At 34.3% G+C, this 20,494-nt stretch overlaps 1 protein-coding gene across 2 annotated transcripts in view; it reads left to right on the top strand.

The window, feature by feature from the left end:
* The window catches only part of LOC106983764 (uncharacterized), a 415,282-nt gene that overhangs the window by 239,382 nt on the left and 155,406 nt on the right, over positions 1 to 20,494 (top strand). For both annotated transcript variants that reach the window (XM_027053762.2, XM_027053763.2), the window contains one exon: positions 200 to 241. In XM_027053762.2, the coding sequence (XP_026909563.1) occupies positions 200 to 241 (42 nt within the window). The remainder of the gene's footprint in view (positions 1 to 199; positions 242 to 20,494) is intronic.

Here is a 20,494-nt window from a genome sequence, read left to right on the forward strand (position 1 = left end):
AAAAAAGCCAACTGTTAAAAGAAGCTTTCAGATTGGTGCTATTTCCTCAGATTCTGAAAGATGTCTTTCTATGACCTGGAAATAGATTATTTGAAACACATTAAATGTTATCATTCAATACTTTACTCTGTACCTGTAAAAGAATAAGAGATTTATATGAAAAATTCAACACTAATTCCATTATTACTTTTCCTTGTAGTCTTACCTCAGCCATGAAATGGAATCAGATATGATAGATGTGGTAAGTGGCCTTCTAAGTTTTTTTATACAATAAAATATTTCACATATACATACTTTTTGATACCTGAGTGCTAAATAATTATATTTTCTTTAGTACTCTGTGTAAAATATAGGGACATACATATATACTGAATGTTTAAGTATATTTTATTTTCCCTTTGTGTCACACACAAAAAAATGGATGAAATAAGGAAAATTAAATATGTTAAATTAAAATTAATGATATTATTCTAAAATTTGAGACAAAAATAAGCTATGAATTAGTTGAAAAATGTGTAATTTTATTTATTTATTTTTTAATATGAAATTTATTGTCAAATTGGTTTCCATACAACACCCAGTGCTCATCCCAACAGGTGCCCTTCTCCATGCCCATCATCCACTTTGCCCTCTCTCCCACGCCCCATCAACCCTCATTTTATTCTCAGTTTTTAAGGGTCCCATATGTTTTGGCTCCCTCCCTCTCCTTTTGTTGTCTGATTGCTGATGCTAGAACTTCCACCACTATGTTAAACAACAGTGGTGAGAGCGCACATCCCTGTCATGTTCCTGACTTCAGGGGGAAAGCTCTCATTTTTCCCCCATTGAGGATGATATTAGCTGTGGGCTTTTCATAAATGGCTTTTTTGATGTTTAAGTATGTTCCTTCTATCTCGATTTTCTCAAGGGTTTTTATGAAGAAAGGATGCAGAATGTTGCCAAATGCGTTTTCTGCATCGATTGACAGGATCATATGGTTCTTATCTTTCATTTTCTTAATGTGATGTATGACATTGATTGATTTGTGAATGTTGAACCATCCCTGCAGCCCAGGAATGAATCCCACTTGATCATAGTTTAATAATTCTTTTTGAGTGCTGTTGAATTCGATATGCTAGTATCTTGTTGAGAATTTTTGCATCCATATTCATCAGGGATATTGGCCTGTAGTCCTTTTTTTTTTGGTGGGTCTCTATCTGGTTTGGGAATCAAAGTAATGCTGGATTCATAGAATGAGTCTAGAAGTTTTCCTTCCCTTTCTATTTTTTGGAACAGCTTGAGAAGGATAGGTATTGTCTCTGCATTAAATGTGTGGTAGCATTACCCAGGGAAGCCATCTGGTCCTGGACTCTTATTCTTTGGGAGATTTTTGATAACTGATTCAATTTCTTCACAGGTTATGAGTCCGTTTAAGTTTTCCATTTCTTCCTGTTTGAGTTTTGGAAGTGGGTGGGTGCTTAGGAATGTGTCCATTGCTTCCAAGTTGTCTAGTTTGTTGAAATATAATTTTTCATAGTATTCCTTAATAATTGCTTGTATTTCTGAGCGATTGGTTGTCATAATTCCATTTTCATTGGTGATTTTATCTATTTGGGTCATATCCCTTTTCTTTTTAAGAAGCCTGGATAGAGGTTTATCAATTTTGTTTATTTTTTCAAAAAACAACTCTTGGTTTCGTTGATCTGCTCTACAAGTTTTTTAGATTCTATATTGTTTATTTCTGCTCTGATATTATTTCTCCTCTTCTGGGTTTGGGGTGTCTTTGCTGTTCTGCTTCTATTTCCTTTAGGTGTGCTGTTAGATTTTGTATCTGAGATTTTTCTGGTTTCTTGAGATAGGCCTGGATTGCAATGTATTTTCCTCTCAGGACTGCCTTCACAGCATCCCAAAGCATTTGGATTTTTGTATTTTCATTTTCATATATTTCCATGTATTTGTTAATTTCTTCTCTAATTGCCTGGTTGATTCATTCATTCTTTAGTAGGGTGTTCTATAACCTCCATGCTTTTGGAGGTTTTCCAGACATTTTCCTATGGTTGATTCCAAGTTTCATAGCATTATGGTCTGAAAGTGTGCATGGTATGATCTCAATTCTTTTATACTTATGAAAGGCTGTTTTGTGACCCAGTATGTGATCTATCTTGGAGAAGGTTCCATGTGCACTTGAGAAGAAAGTATATTCTGTCTCTTTGGGATGCAGAGTTCTAAATATGTCTGTCAAGTCGATCTGATCCAATGTATCATTCAGGGCCCTTGTTTCTTTATTGATCCTGTGTCTAGATGATCTATCCATTGTTGTAAGTGGGATATTAAATTCCCCTGCAATTATCACATTCTCATCAATAAGGTTGCTTATGGTTGTGATTAATTGTTTTATATATTTGGGGGCTCCCGTATTCAGCACATAGACATTTGTAATTGTTAGCTCCTCCTGATGGATAGACCTTGTAATTATTATATAATGCCCTTCTTCATCTCTTGTTACAACCTTTAATTGAAAGTCTAGTTTGTATGATATAAGTACAGCTACTCCAGCTTTCTTTTGACTTCCAGTAGCATGATAGATAGTTCTCCATCCCCTCACTATCAATCTGAAGGTATCCTCAGGTCTAAAACGAGTCTCTTGTAGACAGCTAATAGATGGGTCTTGTTTTTTTCATCCATTCTGATACCCTGTGTCTTTTGTTTGGAGAATTTATTCCATTTACTTTCAGTGTTATTATTGAAAAATATGGGTTTAGAGTCATTGTGATATCTTTAGGTTTCCTGCTTGTAGTTATGTCTCTGGTACTTTGTGGTCCTTGCGACATTTCACTCTGAGAGTGCCCCTTAGGATCTCTTGTAGGGCTGGTTTAGTGGTGATGAATTACTTCATTTTTTGTTTGGGAAAACCTTTATCTCTTTCTATTCTGAATTACAGACTTGCTGGAGAAAGGATTCTTGACCTCATATTTATTCTGTTCAACACATTGAAGATTTCTGCCATTCCTTTCTGGCCTTCCAAGTTTCAGTAGATAAGTCTGCCACTAGTCTTATTGGTCTCCCTTTATATGCTAGAGCGTGTTTATCCTTAGCTGCTTTCAGAATTTTCTCTTTATCCTTGTATTTTGCCAGTTTCACTATGATATGTCCTGCAGAAGATCAATTCAAGTTATGTCTGAAGGGAGTTCTCCGTGCCTCTTGGATTTCAATGCCTTTTTCCTTTTCCAGATCAGGAAGTTCACAGCTATGATTTGTTCAAGTACACCTTCAGCCCATTTCTCTCTCTCTTCTTCTTCTGGAATTCCTATGATTCGGATATTGTTCCTTTGATTTCATCACTTAGTTCTCTAATTATCCCCTCATGATCCTGAATTTTTTTCTCTCTTTATCTCAGCTTCCTCTTTTTCCATAATTTTATCTCTAATTCAACCTATTCTCTCCTCTGTCTCTTCAATTATTGCTATGGCCGCCTCCATTTTATTTTGCACCTAATTTATAGCTTTTTTTAGCTCCTCATGACTATTTCCTAGTCCTTTGATCTCTGTAGCAATAGATTCTCTGCTGTCCTCTATGCTTTTTTCAAGCCCAGTGATTAATTTTGTGACTATCATTCTAAATTCTGTTCCCATTATATTGCTTAAATCAGTTTTGATTAATTCGTTAGCAGTCGCTACTTCCTGGAGTTTGTTTTGAGGAGAATTCTTCCATTTAGTCATTTTGGGTAGTCCCTGTGGTAGCTCCAACCTGCAGGGCACTTCCCCTGTTCTGTCCAGAGTAACTTGTGTTGGCGGGCAGGGCCACAGTCTGACCTGATGTCTTCCCCCAGCCCACCACTAGGGCCACAGTCAGACTGGTGTGTACCTTATCTTCCCCTCTCCCAGGGGCAGGCCTCACTGTGGAGTGGTGTGGCCCCTGTCTGGGCTACTTGGACACTGCCAGGCTTGTGGTGCTGCTTCAATGGGATCTGGCCAAGGGCATATTAGAAGGGCGGATCCACAAGGTGCACAGGGGCGGGATAGGCTGGATGGGTAGGCTTAGCCCACTTTGCCATTGGTGGTCCCCTGCGGGAGGGGCCATGCAGCACTTGGAGGGAGGCAGGTCCATCAGAGGGATGGATCCACAGAAAGACAATTTTGGGCGTTTGTGTGGTGCAAGCATGTTTGGTGAAGGCAACTGGTTCCCTTTCAAATTTCAGCTGGGGAATGGGAGAGGGAAATGGTGCTTGCCAGTGCCTTTGTTTCCCCGCCGAGCTGAGCTCTGTCTTCCAGGGCTCAACAACTCTCCATCCCAGTGTCCTCTTGCCCTCCCCACTCTCTGAGAGCAGAGCTGTTGACTTTTAACATTCCAGATGTTAAGTCCCGCTGGCTGTTAGAACTCACACAGTCTGGCCCCTCTGCTTTTGCAAACCAGACTTTGGGGGCTCTGCCTTGCTGGGATAGCCAGCGCCTCCACTGCCCCAGCTCCCTCCCACCAGTCTGTGTAGCATTGACTGCCTCTTTGCCCTTCCTACCCTCTTCCGTGAATGTCTTGTCTACTCTTGGTTCCAGAGAGTCTGTTCTGCTAGTCTGGTGGTTTTCTGGGGTATTTAGGTAGATATGGGTGGAATCTAAGTGATCTTCAGTATAAGGTGAGTCCAGAATCCTCCTACACTGCCATCTTCCCCAGTTTTTCCTAACTCAGATTAGTTTTGACAATTCTGCAAATTCATGTAAGTGGAATTGTATATTATACGCTTTTGTATAAGATTTATTTTTCACTCAGCATAAAGGTTCAATGTTAGTTTTTGGTGTCAGTTGATTTTCCCTTTTATAATGATGTGTAGAATTCCATTGTATGAATATACCACACTTTAGCTTTTCTTCTTTTCCTGGATGTTACTATTGTCTGCAATTTAAGGAGACTATGATTAAAGTTGTTCTGAACATATTTTATAGCAGGATTTTTGTAAGAAAATTCTTGTAAGAGCAGCTTGTAATTAGAATGCAGGTACAGAGATTTCCCATACACTCCCTAACCCCACACATGCATAGCCTCCCACATTATTAACATCCCCCACCAGAGTGGTACATTTGTTACAATTGATGAACCTGCATTGATACATCACAATCACACAAAGTCCATAGTTTACCTTATGGTTCACACTTGGTGTTGTGCATTCTGTGAGCTTTGACAAATGTACAATGGTGCGTAGCCATCATTATAGCATCATAGAGTATTTCCCTGCCCTAAAAATCCTATATGCTTTGTAAAGATTTGTTTACAGTCTTTTTGTGGTCATATGTTTTCATTTCTCTTTGGAAATACCTAGGAGTAAGATTGCTGGTGAAGATGCATAATTAATTTTATTTATTTATTTATTTATTTTTATTATTTTTTTACATTTTTAATATATTTTTGAGAGAGAGAGAGAGAGAGAAAGAGAGAGAGAGATCGAACACAAGTAGGAGAGAGGCAGAGAGAGAAGAAGACACAGAATCCAAAGCAGTCTCCAGGCTCTGAACTGTCAGCACAGAGCCCGATGTGGGGCTCGAACTCACAAACCACGAGATTATGACCTGAGCTGAAGTCAGATGCTTAACCGACTGAGCCACCAAGGCACCCCTGCATGTTTAATTTTATAAGAATCTTCCAGAACTTTTCCCAAACAGCTATATTTTATATTTAAATAATAAATGTACAAAATTTCCAGTTGTTCCACATCATTGCCAAAATTTGGTATTATCAGGTTTTTCAATTTTAGTCATTCTGGTGAGTATTTAGTCACATCTCATTGCAGCTTTAATTTGCATTTTGTGTTAACTGCTTATGTTTGGCACTTTTATATGTGCTTTTTTTGTCCTTTCATATATCATTTTGTGTGTGTGTGTATAGTGTCTTCTCACAACATCTGTTTATTTTTAAAACATGGGTTGTTTGTATTTTTATTATTGAATTATTGAAGTTTGGGGTTTTAAAATATCTACTTATTTGCTTTGAGAGAGAGAGAATGCAGGGGAGGGGCAGAGAGAGTGGGAGAGAGAATCCCAAGCAGGCTCCACACTGTCAGTGTAGAGCCCAACCTGGGACTCTATCTTATGAACTATGAGATCATTACCTGGGCTGAAATCAAGTATCAGACAGTCAACCAACTGAGCCACCCAGGCATCCCTGGAGTTTTTAATATAGACTAGGTAATAGTTCTCTGTATGTAGTTAGTTTACGAGTATTTTCTCCCAGTGTAGAGATTGCTTGTACATTTTCTTAATGGAATCATTTGGTGAGTAGTAGTTTTTAATTGTGATGAGGTCTGTGTTTTTTTTTTCTTTTATCTACTGCTTTCTGTGTCATGTCTAGTAGAACTTTGCCTACCCCAAGTTGGGAAGATATTCTTTTCTGTTTTCACCTAAATGCTTTATAATTTTAGTTTTTACATTTAGATTTATGATCTGTCTCAAAATATTTCTTGTGTATGGTTTAATATAGGAATTTCATATCATTGTATTTTCCATGTGGATTTTAAGTTGTTTTAGTACCATTTGTGGAAAAAGTTTCCCTTTTTCATTGGATTGTTTTGTCTCCTTTGTCAAAAATTGAATGACTATGTAAGTGAATGTCTGTTTCTGACCACTCCATTTTGTCTCATTACCTATTAGTCATTATGCTAGTATCACACTGTCATTCTAGGATTCAAATATTAGATTTTTAGAAAGAACCCTGTTGAAACCATACATGTTAACTCATTTTACAGTGTACAGTGATGCATTAACACATTGTTTCCTGCTGACATATTAGCACCATTTTGACAAGACTATTGCTTATTTTGTTTGTATGTTTTGAATTGTAGTAGAATAGAGAAGAAGTAGAAGGAGGAACCTTTAGTCTAAAGCCAATCCTGCAGTTCTAGTGTAGTGTATAATAGTACCTAGTTTTAAAGAAACAATATTAAAAGAAATTATGAGATGATATTTCTACCATAATTGGAAAGTCATTTCCCTATTTGCCTCTGTAATTTCCCAGGTGCTTTTTTTCTGAGATGCATCAAAAGGCATAATAGATGAGAAAGGAAATACTTCCCTACTCATCATCCAAAATGACTGCTTCTATTACTTGTAAAGTAAACTATTAATTCGAAAAGAAATTCAATGTATGCATCATGATTTCTGAAAGCTAAAAAATGAGTGTTTATATGACTAAATTTTACAAGTGGTCTCTGGTATTCTAAAAATTTATCACATTATCTAATCTCTTCCATTTGTATAGCATAACCAAATGTTATGCTTTGATTGTTGTATTTTTATTTTGCATTTGTTTATTTATTTATTTATTTATTTATTTAGGGATTCAGGAATAGAATTTAGTTATTTGTTACTTACATATAACACCCAGTGTTCATCATAACAAGTGCCCTCCTTAAGAACCATCACCCATTTAGCCCATCCCCCAACCACCTCCCTCCATTAAACCTCAGTTTGTTCTCTACCCTTGAGTCTCTTATGGCTTGTTCCCCTCTCTTTTGTTTTCCTTCCTATATGTTTTGTTTCTTAAATTCAGTATATGAGTGAAGTCACGTGGTATTTTTCTTTCCCTGACTGACTTATTTTGATTAACATAATAGACTCGATCCACCACCATGTCATTGCAAATGGCAAGATTTAATTCTTTTTGGTAGCTGAGTAGTAGTCCATTGTATATACACCACATCTTCTTTATCCATTCATCAGTTGATGCACATTTGGGCTCTTTCCATAGTTTGGTTTCTGTTGATAATTCTGCTATAAACATCAGGGTGCATGTGCCCCTTTGAATCAATATTTTTGCATCCTTTGGGTAAATACCTAGTAGTGCAATTACTGGTTGAAGGGTAATTCTATTTTTAACTTTTTGAGGAACCTCCATGCTGTTTTCCACAGTGGCTGCACCAGTTTGTATTCCCACCAATAGTGTAAGAAGGTTCCCATTTCTGCATATCCTTGCCAACATCTCTTGATTCTTTTGTTAATTTTAGCCATTCTGATTGGTATGAGGTTGGTCTCATCTTGGTTTTGATTTGTATTTCCCTTATGATTAGTGATGTTGAGCATTTTTTCATGTGTTTGTTATTCACCTGCATGTCTTCTTTGCAAATATGTGTATTCATGTCTTCTGCCCATTTTTTAACTGTATTATTTGTTTTATGTGAGTTGAGTTTGATAAGTTCTTTATAGATTTTCGATACTAACCCTTTATCTGATATTTCATTTGCAAATATCTTCTCCAATTCCATAGGTTGCCTTTTAGTTTTGTGGATTGTTTCCTTCACTATGCAGAATCTTTTTATCTTGATGAAGTCCCAATTGTTAATTTTTGCTTTTCTTTCCCTTGACTCCAGAGACCTGTCTAGTAAGAATTTGCTATGGCTGACGTTAAAGAAGTTGCTACCTGTATTCTTCTTTAGGATTTTGATGGTTTTCTTTCTCACATTTAGGTTTCTCATCAATTTTCAATTAATTTTTATGTAGGGTATAAGATAGTCATCCAGTTTCAATCTTCTGCATGTTGCTCTCCAATTTCCCCAATACTCTTTTTTGAAGAAACTGTCTTTTCCCATTGGATATTCCTTCCTACTTTGTCAAATATTAGTTCACCATACAGTTGTGGGTTCATTTCTGGGTTATTTATTCTGTTCCATTGATCTATGTGTCTACTTTTCTGGCAGTACCATACCACTTTGGTGACTACAGCTTTGTAATATAGCTTGAAGTTCAAAATCAGGATGCCTAACCATTTTTTTACGTATTTCTTTGGCTATTAAGGGAATTTGTCATTTACATACAAATTTTAGGATTTTTCTAGCTCTGTGAAAAATGGTGGTGGTATTATGATAGGGATTGTATTAAAAGTGTATATTGCTTTGGGTAGTAGAGACATTTTAACAATATTTGTTCTTCCATTCCATGAGGATGGAATGTTTTTCCATTTATTTATGTCATCTTCAGTTTCTTTCACAGTGTTCCATAGTTTTCAGTGTATAGATCTTTTACCTCTTTGGTTAGGTTTATTCCTAGATATATTATGGGTTTTGTTGCAATTGTAAATGAAATAGATTCCTTGTTTTCATTTTCTGCTGCTTCTTTATTGGTGTGTAGAAATTCAACAGATTTTTGTATGTTGATTTTATATCCTGTGACTCTGCTGTATTTATGTATTAGCTCTAGCAATTTTTTGTTGGAGTCTTTCAGGTTTTCTACCTAGAGTATCATGTTGTCTGCAAATAGTGAAAGACTGACTTCTTTCTTGCATCTTAGAAGCCTTTTCTTTCTTTTTGTTGTCTAGTTGCTGAGGCTAAGACCTCTAGTACTGTTATATAACAGTGGTGAGAGTGGCTATCCTTGTCTTGTTCAGGTTCCTAGAAGAAAAACTTCCAGTTTTTCCCTATTGAGAATGATATGATTTTAGCTGTAAGTCTTTCATACATGGCCATTATACTGTTGAGGTATGTTCCCTCTATCCCTACTTTGTTGTGCATATTGTCAAGAAGGGATGCTGTATTTTATCAAATGATTTTTCTGCATCTATTGAGAGGATCATATGGTTCTTATCCTTTCTTTTATCAATGTGGTGTAACACAGTAAACAATTTGCGAATATTGAGCCACGCTTGCATCTCAGGAATGAATCCCAGTTGATTATGGTGAATAGTTATTTCAATGTACTATTGGATTTGATTTGCAAGTATCTTGTTCAGTATTTTTGCATCCATGTTCATCAGGCATATGGACCTGTAATTCTCCTTTTTAGTGGGGTCTTTTTCTGGTTGTGGAATTGAGGTATTACTAGCCTCATAGAATGAGTTTGGAAGTTTTCCTTTTTTTTTTTTTTTTAACAATTTGAGGAAAATTGGTATTAACTATTCTTTACATGTCTGGTGTAATTCCCCTGGGAAGCCATCTGGCCCTGGAACTTTCTTTGTTGGGAAATTTTTGATTACTGATTGAATTTCTTTGCTGTTCATGGGTGTGAAGAAATTTTCTATTTCTTCCTGCTTCAGTTTTGGTAGTTTATGTTTCTAAGAGTGTATCCATTTTGCCCAGATTGCCCAGTATGTTGGCATTTTTTTTTATAATATTCTGTTATAATTGTTTGTATTTTAGTGCTGTTGGTTGTCATCTCTTCTTTTCTTCATTAAAAAATTCTTTGATGTCCTTTCTCTTTCCATTTTGATGTCTGGCTAGAGGTTTTTCAATTTCATTAATTTTTTTCAAAGAGCCAGCTGTTAGTTACTTTGATCTCTTCTACTGTTTTTTTTTCTGTTTCTATATCATGATTTCTTTTTCTAACACCTTAATATTTCCATTCTTGTTTAAGCTTAATTGCTGCTCCTTTTCTAGATCCTTTAGGTGTAAGGTTAGGTTGTGTATTTGAGACTTTCCTTACTTCTTGTGGTAAGCCTGTATTGGTATCTACTTCTCTCTTATGACCAACTTTGCTGCATCCCAAAGGTTCTGGATCATCACGTTTTCATTTTCACTTGCTTCCATGTATTTTTTAAAAAGTTATTTAATTGTCCAATTGACACAGTTACGTTTAGTAAAATGTTCTTTAACTTCTATGTATGTATGGTATTTCCAGATTTTTTCTTGTGGTTGACTTCAAGTTTCATAGCGTTGTGATCTGAAATATGCATGCTATGATCTCAGTCTTTTTATACTTGCTGAGGCCTGATTTTTGGCTCAGCATGTGATCTATTCTGGTACTCAATCTTTGAATATGGAAAACATAAAAAGTGTGCATGCACAAACCTGAACACCAGGACTGAAGTATTAACTTTCATGTGTTAAAAATATGTCAGTTCTGCATAGTAAATGATGAAATAATTAGAGATAAGAGTGTTAGTGAAGTGTGGTTAAAAAGTCTCCAGTTAACTGTTTTATAGTTCATTAAAATATTGATTTGTGTGGTTGTCTATTATTTTCTACTTGAAAGACTTTAAATATTAACTGGGCATTAAAAATAAATGTTCAAACCCAATTGTTTGTATAACAATAAACATTATAAACATAAATACCAAAATAAACATAATATTTTTTCATTATATTATTAGTTGGTAAGAATGTATAATTAGCAATATTTAATTATATAAGCTTACAATTGCATATATTTTTATTTTGGTGAACTTATTTGAGAGTATTAATTGTCTAGTCAAAAAGATCACAAACTTAGTGAATTTTTGAAATATTAGTTTTGATCTACTCACTTTGATTCAGTTCAAAGCCATGTACTAGGCATATAACATTGTTCCACGTCTATCCTCCAAGTTACATATTTATGGATTCAGTTCATTGACATTAGTTTTCTCAAAGGATAGAACTCCCTTACTTTGTTTCAGTCTTCATTGCAAAAAAAAAATGGTAGTAGCGGGGTTCCTGGGTTGCTCAGTCGATTGAGCATCTGACTCTTTATTTTGGCTCAGGTCATAATCTCACAGTTTGTGAGATCAAGCCCAGTGTCAGGCTCTGTACTGACAGTGCAGAACCTGCTTGAGATTCTCTTTCCTTCTCTCTCTGCCCCTCCCCTGCTCATGCTTTCTGTCTCTAGGATAAATAAACATTTTAAAAAATGGTAATAGGTATTCATGCTTTAATGTAGTATTTATTATTAACTGAAAATTATCTTCAGTGATTCATAAGTGTTGCATTTTCCACTGGAGACTTGGAAAATTATTTCTCAGTAGGAATTTATCATTCATAGTCTACAGAAAGTACATAAGAGGAGGTAAGAGAAATAATATAGTGTCTTTGTAAACTTTGGGGCAGTTTTTAACAAATTTTCTAATGTATCATCATTGGTATTTTTATATTAAAAGTCCCTATTTATCACTTTCATTGACAGTTTTGAAACTGTATTAAGATCAATAAATATCTTCTCCACTGAATGGATTTGCTGCTATGCTAATAATATTAGAGGAGATACATTATTTTTTGCCATTTGGAATGGCTGCAATCACAAATAGCACTGTAGTAAACACCCCAATACATGTTCCTTTATGGATATGAGTTCAAATAACTTAATATTTGACATCCAGTAACACAATTGTTGTGTCTAGGATATGAGTATATTTAATTTGACTAACTACTGAAATATTGCACTCCAAAATGGCTGTAATATGTCCACCAGCAGAGCATGAAGATTTTATATATTCCCAACAATACTTGGCATTATTCAGTTGTCTATCTCTGCAAGTCTGATTCATATAAAATTTCTTCATTTTATTTTCTCTGGTAACAAATAATTTGATCATTTCTTCATATGGTTGTTAGCTTTCTAGTTTTTGTTTATATAAATTGCCTGTTCATATATTTGGGCAATTTTCTTTGATATTGCTATTGTTTTCCTTTGATATTTGGGCAATTTTATTTGATGTTGTTATTGTTTTCCTTTGATTTTGAGGAGGTTCTTTCATATTCTTGATTATCAACCCTTTATATTTTTGTTTTATATTATACTTATTTCTACCCTATTTAGTATGACTTCTTTCTTCCTTTGGAGTTTATTTTGTTGCTTTTTCAAATTTCTTGAATTGAATTGATAGTGTATTTTTTGACTTTTTTTAATTGTTAAATGCATTTGAAGCTATGAATTTCCAGTGAATACTTCAATCACAAAACACAAATTTTATCATGTTGTGCTTTTATTATCACTGAATTCTAACTAGGTGTTTATTTGTTTTGTGATTTCTTTTTATACTCCATATGTTATTTAACAATATGATACTTAGTTTCAAAAATATGATTGAAAAACAGTGTATGGTTCTTTAATCCTTTAGAATTTATTGAGAATTTCTTTGTAATAAATTGGTCTGTTTCTTTTTTTTTAAGTTTATTTATTTTGAGAGAGAGAGTGTGCATGGGTTTGGGGCAGAAAGAGAGGGAGAGAGAGAATCTCAAGCAGAGCCTGACATGGGGCTCAATCTCATGAACCGTGATATCATGACTTAAGGTGAAACCAAACTCAGATGCTTAATTGACTGAGCCACACAGGTGCAGCATAAATTGGTCTATTTATATAATTTTTTGTGAGTGCTCTAATATAATATGCATTCTCTGTGGGTGAGTTAGAGAAATATTATGCATAATTAATAACTCAGGCTTATGCATGGCATTATTTAAGTCCTTAATGTCTACTGTCTTTGTATATTTGATCTCTCAATTTCTGGAAGAGGATTTTTTCTTAATTTTATCTGAATTTTTTGATTTAGCTCTTACTATTTGCAGATTTATTGCTTAATACAATTTGCTAAATGTTTATTTTTATTCCAATTTTCCTTTTAAAAGTACATAGCATCTTTCATATACCTTATGATTGTTTGCACATAATTATTTTTCCAGAAAATATAATTAAGGCATCATTATTTTAGTTAATATGTTTGTTTGTGTATCATTTTCCAACCATTTATTTTTAATATTTCTATTTTCTTTAAAAAATATGACTAGTGGGCAACATATTGGTAGATTTATTTCACATCTTGCATGAGTCTCTGTCTTAAAATGGTGAATTTAACCCATTTATATTTATTGTATTATTATTGGATTAGAGCTTCATTTTGCAATCATGTTTCATATATTCTTAGTGTTTACTTCCTTTATTATTAATTTCTTCTCTTCATTTTATGAATGTAGATCTTGTTTTTCTTGTTTAAGTTATACATTCTATTTTTTTCTTATAATAGTTGCCCTTAACATCATTATCACATACATGTATTACTATTATTTTCTTAAACTTATCAATATCTTTGTCTTCCTCATAACAAGTATTTTATTATAGCCTTCTTTACATCCTCATGATATTGTCTGGAATTTGAAATTGTTCTGAATTTTATATATACTTTTTATTTCATGAGTTCAGCTTTATTTTCTCTTCCATATTGGCAAGAAACAGAACTCTTCCCCCCAAATAGATATTTAAACAATTTAGAGAAACAATAAATTGTGCTTTTGTCTAGTTATGAGAATATAAAATTGCTTAACAAATAAAATTCTCTGACAGTGTATCAATGAACTGATATATTAGAGGTACCTGGGGACCTAACTCTGTATTTTCCACTATAAGCTATAAGCAGAATTTAGTTTGAAAATATACAACTTTACCTTCTCAAAATAGTTTAAATGTGGACATAAAAGACTTTATTATAAAGCCAACTCATCATTATAAATATAATTTTTCCATTATAATTGTTGCCAATATATTCTTTTTTCTAACTTCAAATCATAGAAATATGAGTTGATTTACACATGATTACACATCTAATCAGCAGATGGCATAGTATTCATATAGGTATCCAGAATTCATTCCAGAAGGTTGTTTTATTTTTTACAATAGCATGCATCTAAAAAGATTTTAAAAAGATGTCTCGGGGCACCTGGTTGTCTCAGTTAGTTTAGCATCTGATTCTTGATTTCAGCTCAGGTCATGACTCACAGTCATGAGATGGAGCCTTGCATCAGACTCTGCACTGAGCATGCAGCCTGCTTGTGATTCTCTCTCTTCCTCTCTTTGCCCCTTCCCTGCTCATGCTCTCTCTCTCTCTCAAAATAATAAATAAACAATTAAAAAAATAGATTCCTCAAAACTGACTTTGCAAAAGCATCCTGGATATTCATAAAATATTATTCCAGTAAAACAAAACTCCAGGATTCCGGTGAAATATGGTGACATAGGAAGACCCTGAACCCACTTCTTCCATGGAACACACAAAATTGCACCTGTTTATAGAACAATGCTTCCTGAAAAAGAACTGAGGACTAACTGAACAGCTTCTTCACAGCCAAAGATAGAATAGCCAAAGACAACAGCAAGAAAGAGGGAGACACAGTAACAAAGTGTTTTCCCACCTCCCCTCCAAAAGCTGTAAATTGCAGCAGAAGGGGATAGTACTGAAGGAGCAATAATGGATTTCTCTGTTCTTGGGCACAGAAAAAAGCTGCAGTTTAAAAGAGCAACTAGCACGTAAAAGATACAATATTAGAATTTCACCAAAATCTGAGAAGCTGTGGGAACACTCTCCAGGTAAGAACTAAAAAAATGACAGGGTTTACATTCCCGATCCACCTTTAAAGCCCAGACCAGAATAGTATTCAGATGCTATCATAATACCATAAATAAACTCAAAATAGATTAAAGATCTAAATGTAAGATCATAAACCATAAAATCCTACAAAAGAGCAAAGGCAATAATTGCTCTATCAGGCAGAGCAACATTTTTCCAGATATGTCTCCTAAGTCAAGGGAAACAAAAACAAAAATAAGCTATTTCTACTACATCAAAATAAAAAGGGTTTTCACGCAAAGGAAACCATCAACAAAACAAAAATGGGAAAGTATTGAATGAGAGATGTTTGCAAATGATATGTCTGATAAGGAGTTAATATCCAAAATATATAAAAACATATACAACTCCAGGCCAAAAAACAAACACAAATAATGAGATTAAAAAGCATGAGCAGGGGACCCGAATAGATATTTTTTTTCCAAAGAAGACATGCAGATGCCCAACAGACACATGAAAAGATGCTCAACATCCCTAATGATCAGGGGAATGGAAATCATAACCACAATGACATATATTACCTTATACCTGTTAGCATGGCTAAAATAAAAAAGACAAGGAGTAACAAGTGTTGTTAAAGATGTGGGGAAAAATCAAGGTAATGCTGGCCTCAGAATGAATTTGGAAGTTTTCCTTCCATTTCTATATTTTTGAAATAGTTTTTTTTTATTTTTAATATTTGTTTATTTTTGAGAAACAGAGAGAGACAGAGCACAAGTGGGAAAGGAACAGAGAGAAGGAGACACAGAATTCAAAGCAGGCTCCAGGGTCTGAGCTGTCAGCACAGAGCCCCACGCAGAACTCAAACTCACGAACTGTGAGATCATGACCTGAGCCAAAGTGAGAGGCTTTCCCGACTGAGCTACCCGGGTTCCCCTCAAGCTATTTCTTAATAATTCAGTCTTAAAACTTTTATGTTTATTCAAATTTATTCACTAATATGTTGTCCAAGTCGTTGGCATATTGTTGTTTATAGTCGTTTCATATGATTCATTGTATTTATTTTATTTTGATATTTTCTTTTTTTATTGTAGTATAGTTGAAATTATTTTCAGATGTACAATATAATTGTTTGACAACTCTACATGTTAGGCTATGCTCATCTTTAGTGTAGCTCCAGTCTGTCACCATACAATACTACTGCAATCCATTAACTATATTCTGTGTACTGTACTTATTATCTCTGTGACTTATTCATTCCATAACTAGACTTTGGTATCTCCCACCCCTTCACCCATTTTGCCAATCTTGCCACCTCATTTCCCTCTGGCAACCATAAGTTTCTTCTCTGTATTTATAGGTATGTTTCTGATTTTTATTTGTTCGTTTTGTTTATTAGATTCTACATGTAAGTGAAATGATGATATTTGTATTTCTCTTTCTGACTTATTTCACTGAGCATTATACCCTCTGGGCACATCCATGTTGTCTGTCACAAGTGGCAAGATCTCATCCTTTCTATGGCTAAGTAATATTAAATATTACTATTATTATATAATAATTTATATATATACCATATCTTTTTATCTAATCCTTTATAAATGGACACTTAAGTTCCTTCTATATTGTGGCTATTATAAATAATATTGCAAAAAAAGAAAGAATAAAAAGAGAGAGTGTGGCAAACCAAGAAACAGATTCTTGACTATAGAGAACAAATTGATGGTTACCAGAAAGTAGGTGGGTGGCAGAATTGGTTAAATAGGTGGTGGGGATTAAGGAGTGCACTTGTTACGATGAACACTAGGTATTTTATTGAAGTGTTGAATCACTATATTGTAAACCTGACACTAATATTACCCATATGTTAACTAGCTAGAATTTAAATACTTAAAAAATAAAAGATACCTATAATGTAAATAAATAAATAAATAAATAAATAAATAAACAAATAAATAAAGCTACAATAAACATAGGGATGCACATATCTTTTCAAATTACTGTTTCTGTTTTCTTTGTGTAATACACAGTTGTGGAATTACTAAATTTTATGGTATTTCTATTTTTAATTTTTGAGGAACCTCCATAATGTGTTCCAAGGTGGGTGCACCCATTTTCATTCCCACCAATACTGCATGAGGGTTCCTCTTTCTCCACATCCAACCCAACACTAGTTATATTCTCTTTTTGACACTAGCCTTTCTCTTAGGTGTAAAGTTATATCTCATTGTGATTCTTATTTGCATTTCCCTCAAGATTAGCAATGTTGAGCATGTTTTCATGTGTCTGTTGGCTCTATGTCTCCTTCAGTTTGTCAACCCATTTGTAATTTATTTTATTTTTTTAATTTAAATTTTAGTTAACATACAGTGCATTATTGGTGTCAGTAGAATTCAGTGATTCATCACTTACATTCAACATCCATTGCTCATCAAAACAAGTGCACCCCTTAATTCCCATCACCCATCTAACCCATCTCCCACTCACCTCCCTCCAGCAACTCTCCATGTGTTCTCTATTGTTAAGAGTCTCTTGTGGTTTGTTTCCCTCTTTCCTATCCACGACTTCCCATATGTTCATCTGTTTTGTTTCTTAAATTCCACATTTGAATGAAATCACATGGTATTTGTCTTTCTCTGATTGACTCATTTTGTTTAGCATAATAGTCTCTAGCTCCATCCAGATAGTTGCAAATGTGAAGATTTCATTCCTTTTGATGGCTGAGTCATATTCCAATAGATAGGTAGATAGATAGATAGATAGATAGATATATAATCACCCTGTTCTTTATCCACTCATCAGTCAATAAACATTTGGTCTCCCTACATAGTTTGGCTGTGGTTTATATTGCTGATATAAAAATTTGGGTTCATGTTTTCCTTCAAATCTCTATTTTTGTATTTTTTGGGTAAATAATAGTGAAATTGGTGGATTGCAGGGTGTTTCTATTTTTAGGTTTTTTTAAGGGACCTCCATACTATTCTCTAGAGTGAGTGGCTGCACCAGTTTTCATTCCCTTCAACAGTTCAAGCTTGTTCCTATTTCTCTTCATCCTCACAAGGACCTGTTGTTTCTTGTGTTGTATCTCATTGTGGTTTTGATTTACCTTTCCTTGATGATGAGTGATATTGAACATCTTTTATTTTCTTTAATTTTTTTAATGTTCATTTATTTTTGAGAGAAAGAGAGAGACATAGTGTGAGTGGAGGAAGGCAGAGAGAGAGAGAGACACAGAATCTGAAGCAGGCTCCAGGCTCTGAGCTGTCAACTCAGAGCCAGACGTGGAGCTTGAGCTCACAAACCGTGAGATCATGACCTGAGCCACCGTTGGACACTTAACCGACTGAGCCACCCAGGTGCCCCAAGCATCTTTTCATGTGACTGTTAGCCATCTGGATATCTTTTTTGGAAAAATGTCTCTTTATGTATTCTGCCCATTCATTAACTGGATGATTTGGGTTTTTTTGACTGTTGAGTTTTAGAAGTTCTTTATAGATTTTGAATACTAACCCTTTATCAGATATGTCATTTGCAAATACCTTTTCCCATTCTATAGATTGCCTTTTAGGTTTGCTGATTGTTTCCTTTGACTTGCAGAAGATTTTTATCTTCATGAAGTCCCAACAGTTCATGTTTGCTTTTGTTTCCCTTGCCTTCAATGTCATGTCTAGTAAGAAGTTTCTCTGGCCTAGGTGAAAGAGATTGCTGTCTGTGTTCTCCTCTATGATTTTGATGGTCTCCCATGTCACACTTAGGTCTTTCATCTATTTTTAATTTATTTTTCTGTATGGTATAAGAAAGTGGTCCAGTTTCATTCTTCCACATGTTGCTGTCCAGTTTTTCCAACACCATTTATTGAGCAGACTGTATTTTTTTCTACTGGATATTCTTTCCTGCTTTGTCAAAGATGAGTTGACCATATAGTTATGGGTCCATTTCTAGGTTTTCTATTCTGTTCCATTGATCTAAGTGTCCATTTTTGTTCCAGTCCATACTGTCTTGATGACTACAGCTTGATGACTACAGCCTGAAATCCAGAAGTGTTGCATTTCTATACACCAATAACAAAGCAGCAGAAAAATAAATCAAGGAACCAAGCCCATTTGCAGTTGCACCAAATAAAATGAGATACCTAGGAATAAACCTAACTAAAGAGGTAAAAGATCTGTCCTCTGAAACTTATGTAATACTTATGAAAGAAATTGAAGAGGACACAAAGATATGGAAAAGCATTCCATACTCATGGATTGTAAGAGCAAACATTGTTAAAATATCTATACTACCCAGAGGAATATTCATATGTAATGCTATCCCTGTCAAAATACAACCAGCATTTTTCACAGCGCTAGAAGAAACAATCCTAACATTTGTATGGAACCACAAATAACCTGAATAGCCAAAGCAATACTGAAAAAGAAATTCTGATTGTCTGCTTTTTTTTTTTTTGGTGTTGAGGGGTATAAGTTCTTTATATAGTTTGCATATTAATGCCTCATTGGATATATCACTTACAAATAGTGTATTTTTGCTTTTGTGACATATCTAGAAAAATATTACTATAGCTGTTGTCAGAGAAATTACTGCCTATCTTGTATTTTAGTAGCTCATATTTAGGTCTCATATTTAAGTCTTTAGCCCATTTTGAGTTTGTTTTTTGTGTAACTTGTAAGAAAGTAGTCCAGTTTCATTCCTTTGCATGTAAGTGTTGTTTTTACAGCTCCAATTATTGAACATACTGTCTTTTCTTTGTTGTATATTCTTTTTTTTTCTTTTTTGTCATGGATTAATTTATCATATAGGCATTGTATATTCTTGCTTTTTTCTTTTTGGTCATGTATTAATTTACCATGCAAGCAATGGTTTATTTATAAGCTTTCTCTTCATTTTTGTGTCTTTTTTGTGCCAGTACCATACTATTTGGTTTACTGCAACTTTGTAGTATGTCTTGAAACCTTGGATTATAATACCTGCAGCATTGTTCTTCTTTCTAGAGATTTATTTTGCTATTTGGGGTCTTTATGAATCCACAAAATTTTAGTATTATTTCTTGTTATTCTTTCAATTTTTTTATTAATTTGAAAGGGATTTCAATGAATCTGCAGAATGCTTTGGGTAGTATGGGCATTTTCATAATGTAAATTCTTTCGATTCAAGAGCATGGAATATTTTTCCATTTGTTTCTAGCATTTTGAATTTCTCTGAATGTTTTATACTTTTCAGAATAGAGGTCTTTTACTTCCTTGCATAAGTTTATCCCTAGGTATCTTGTTTTGGTGCAAGAGTAAATGGATTTTTTTTACCATATTTTCTGTTTCTGCTACTTCATTATTAGTGTAAAGAAACACGACCAAGATTTAGGTATTAATTTTCTGTACTGTAACTTTACTAAATTAATTTATTTCTTCTAAGAGTTTTTTGGTGGAGTCTTCAGGGTTGTCTATGTATATAGTATTATGTCTTTTTTAAATAGTGACAATTTAACTTCTTCCTTACCAATTTGGATGCCTGTTAA

This window comes from Acinonyx jubatus, chromosome X (assembly GCF_027475565.1).
Source record: "Acinonyx jubatus isolate Ajub_Pintada_27869175 chromosome X, VMU_Ajub_asm_v1.0, whole genome shotgun sequence".
Taxonomy (NCBI): domain Eukaryota; kingdom Metazoa; phylum Chordata; class Mammalia; order Carnivora; family Felidae; genus Acinonyx; species Acinonyx jubatus.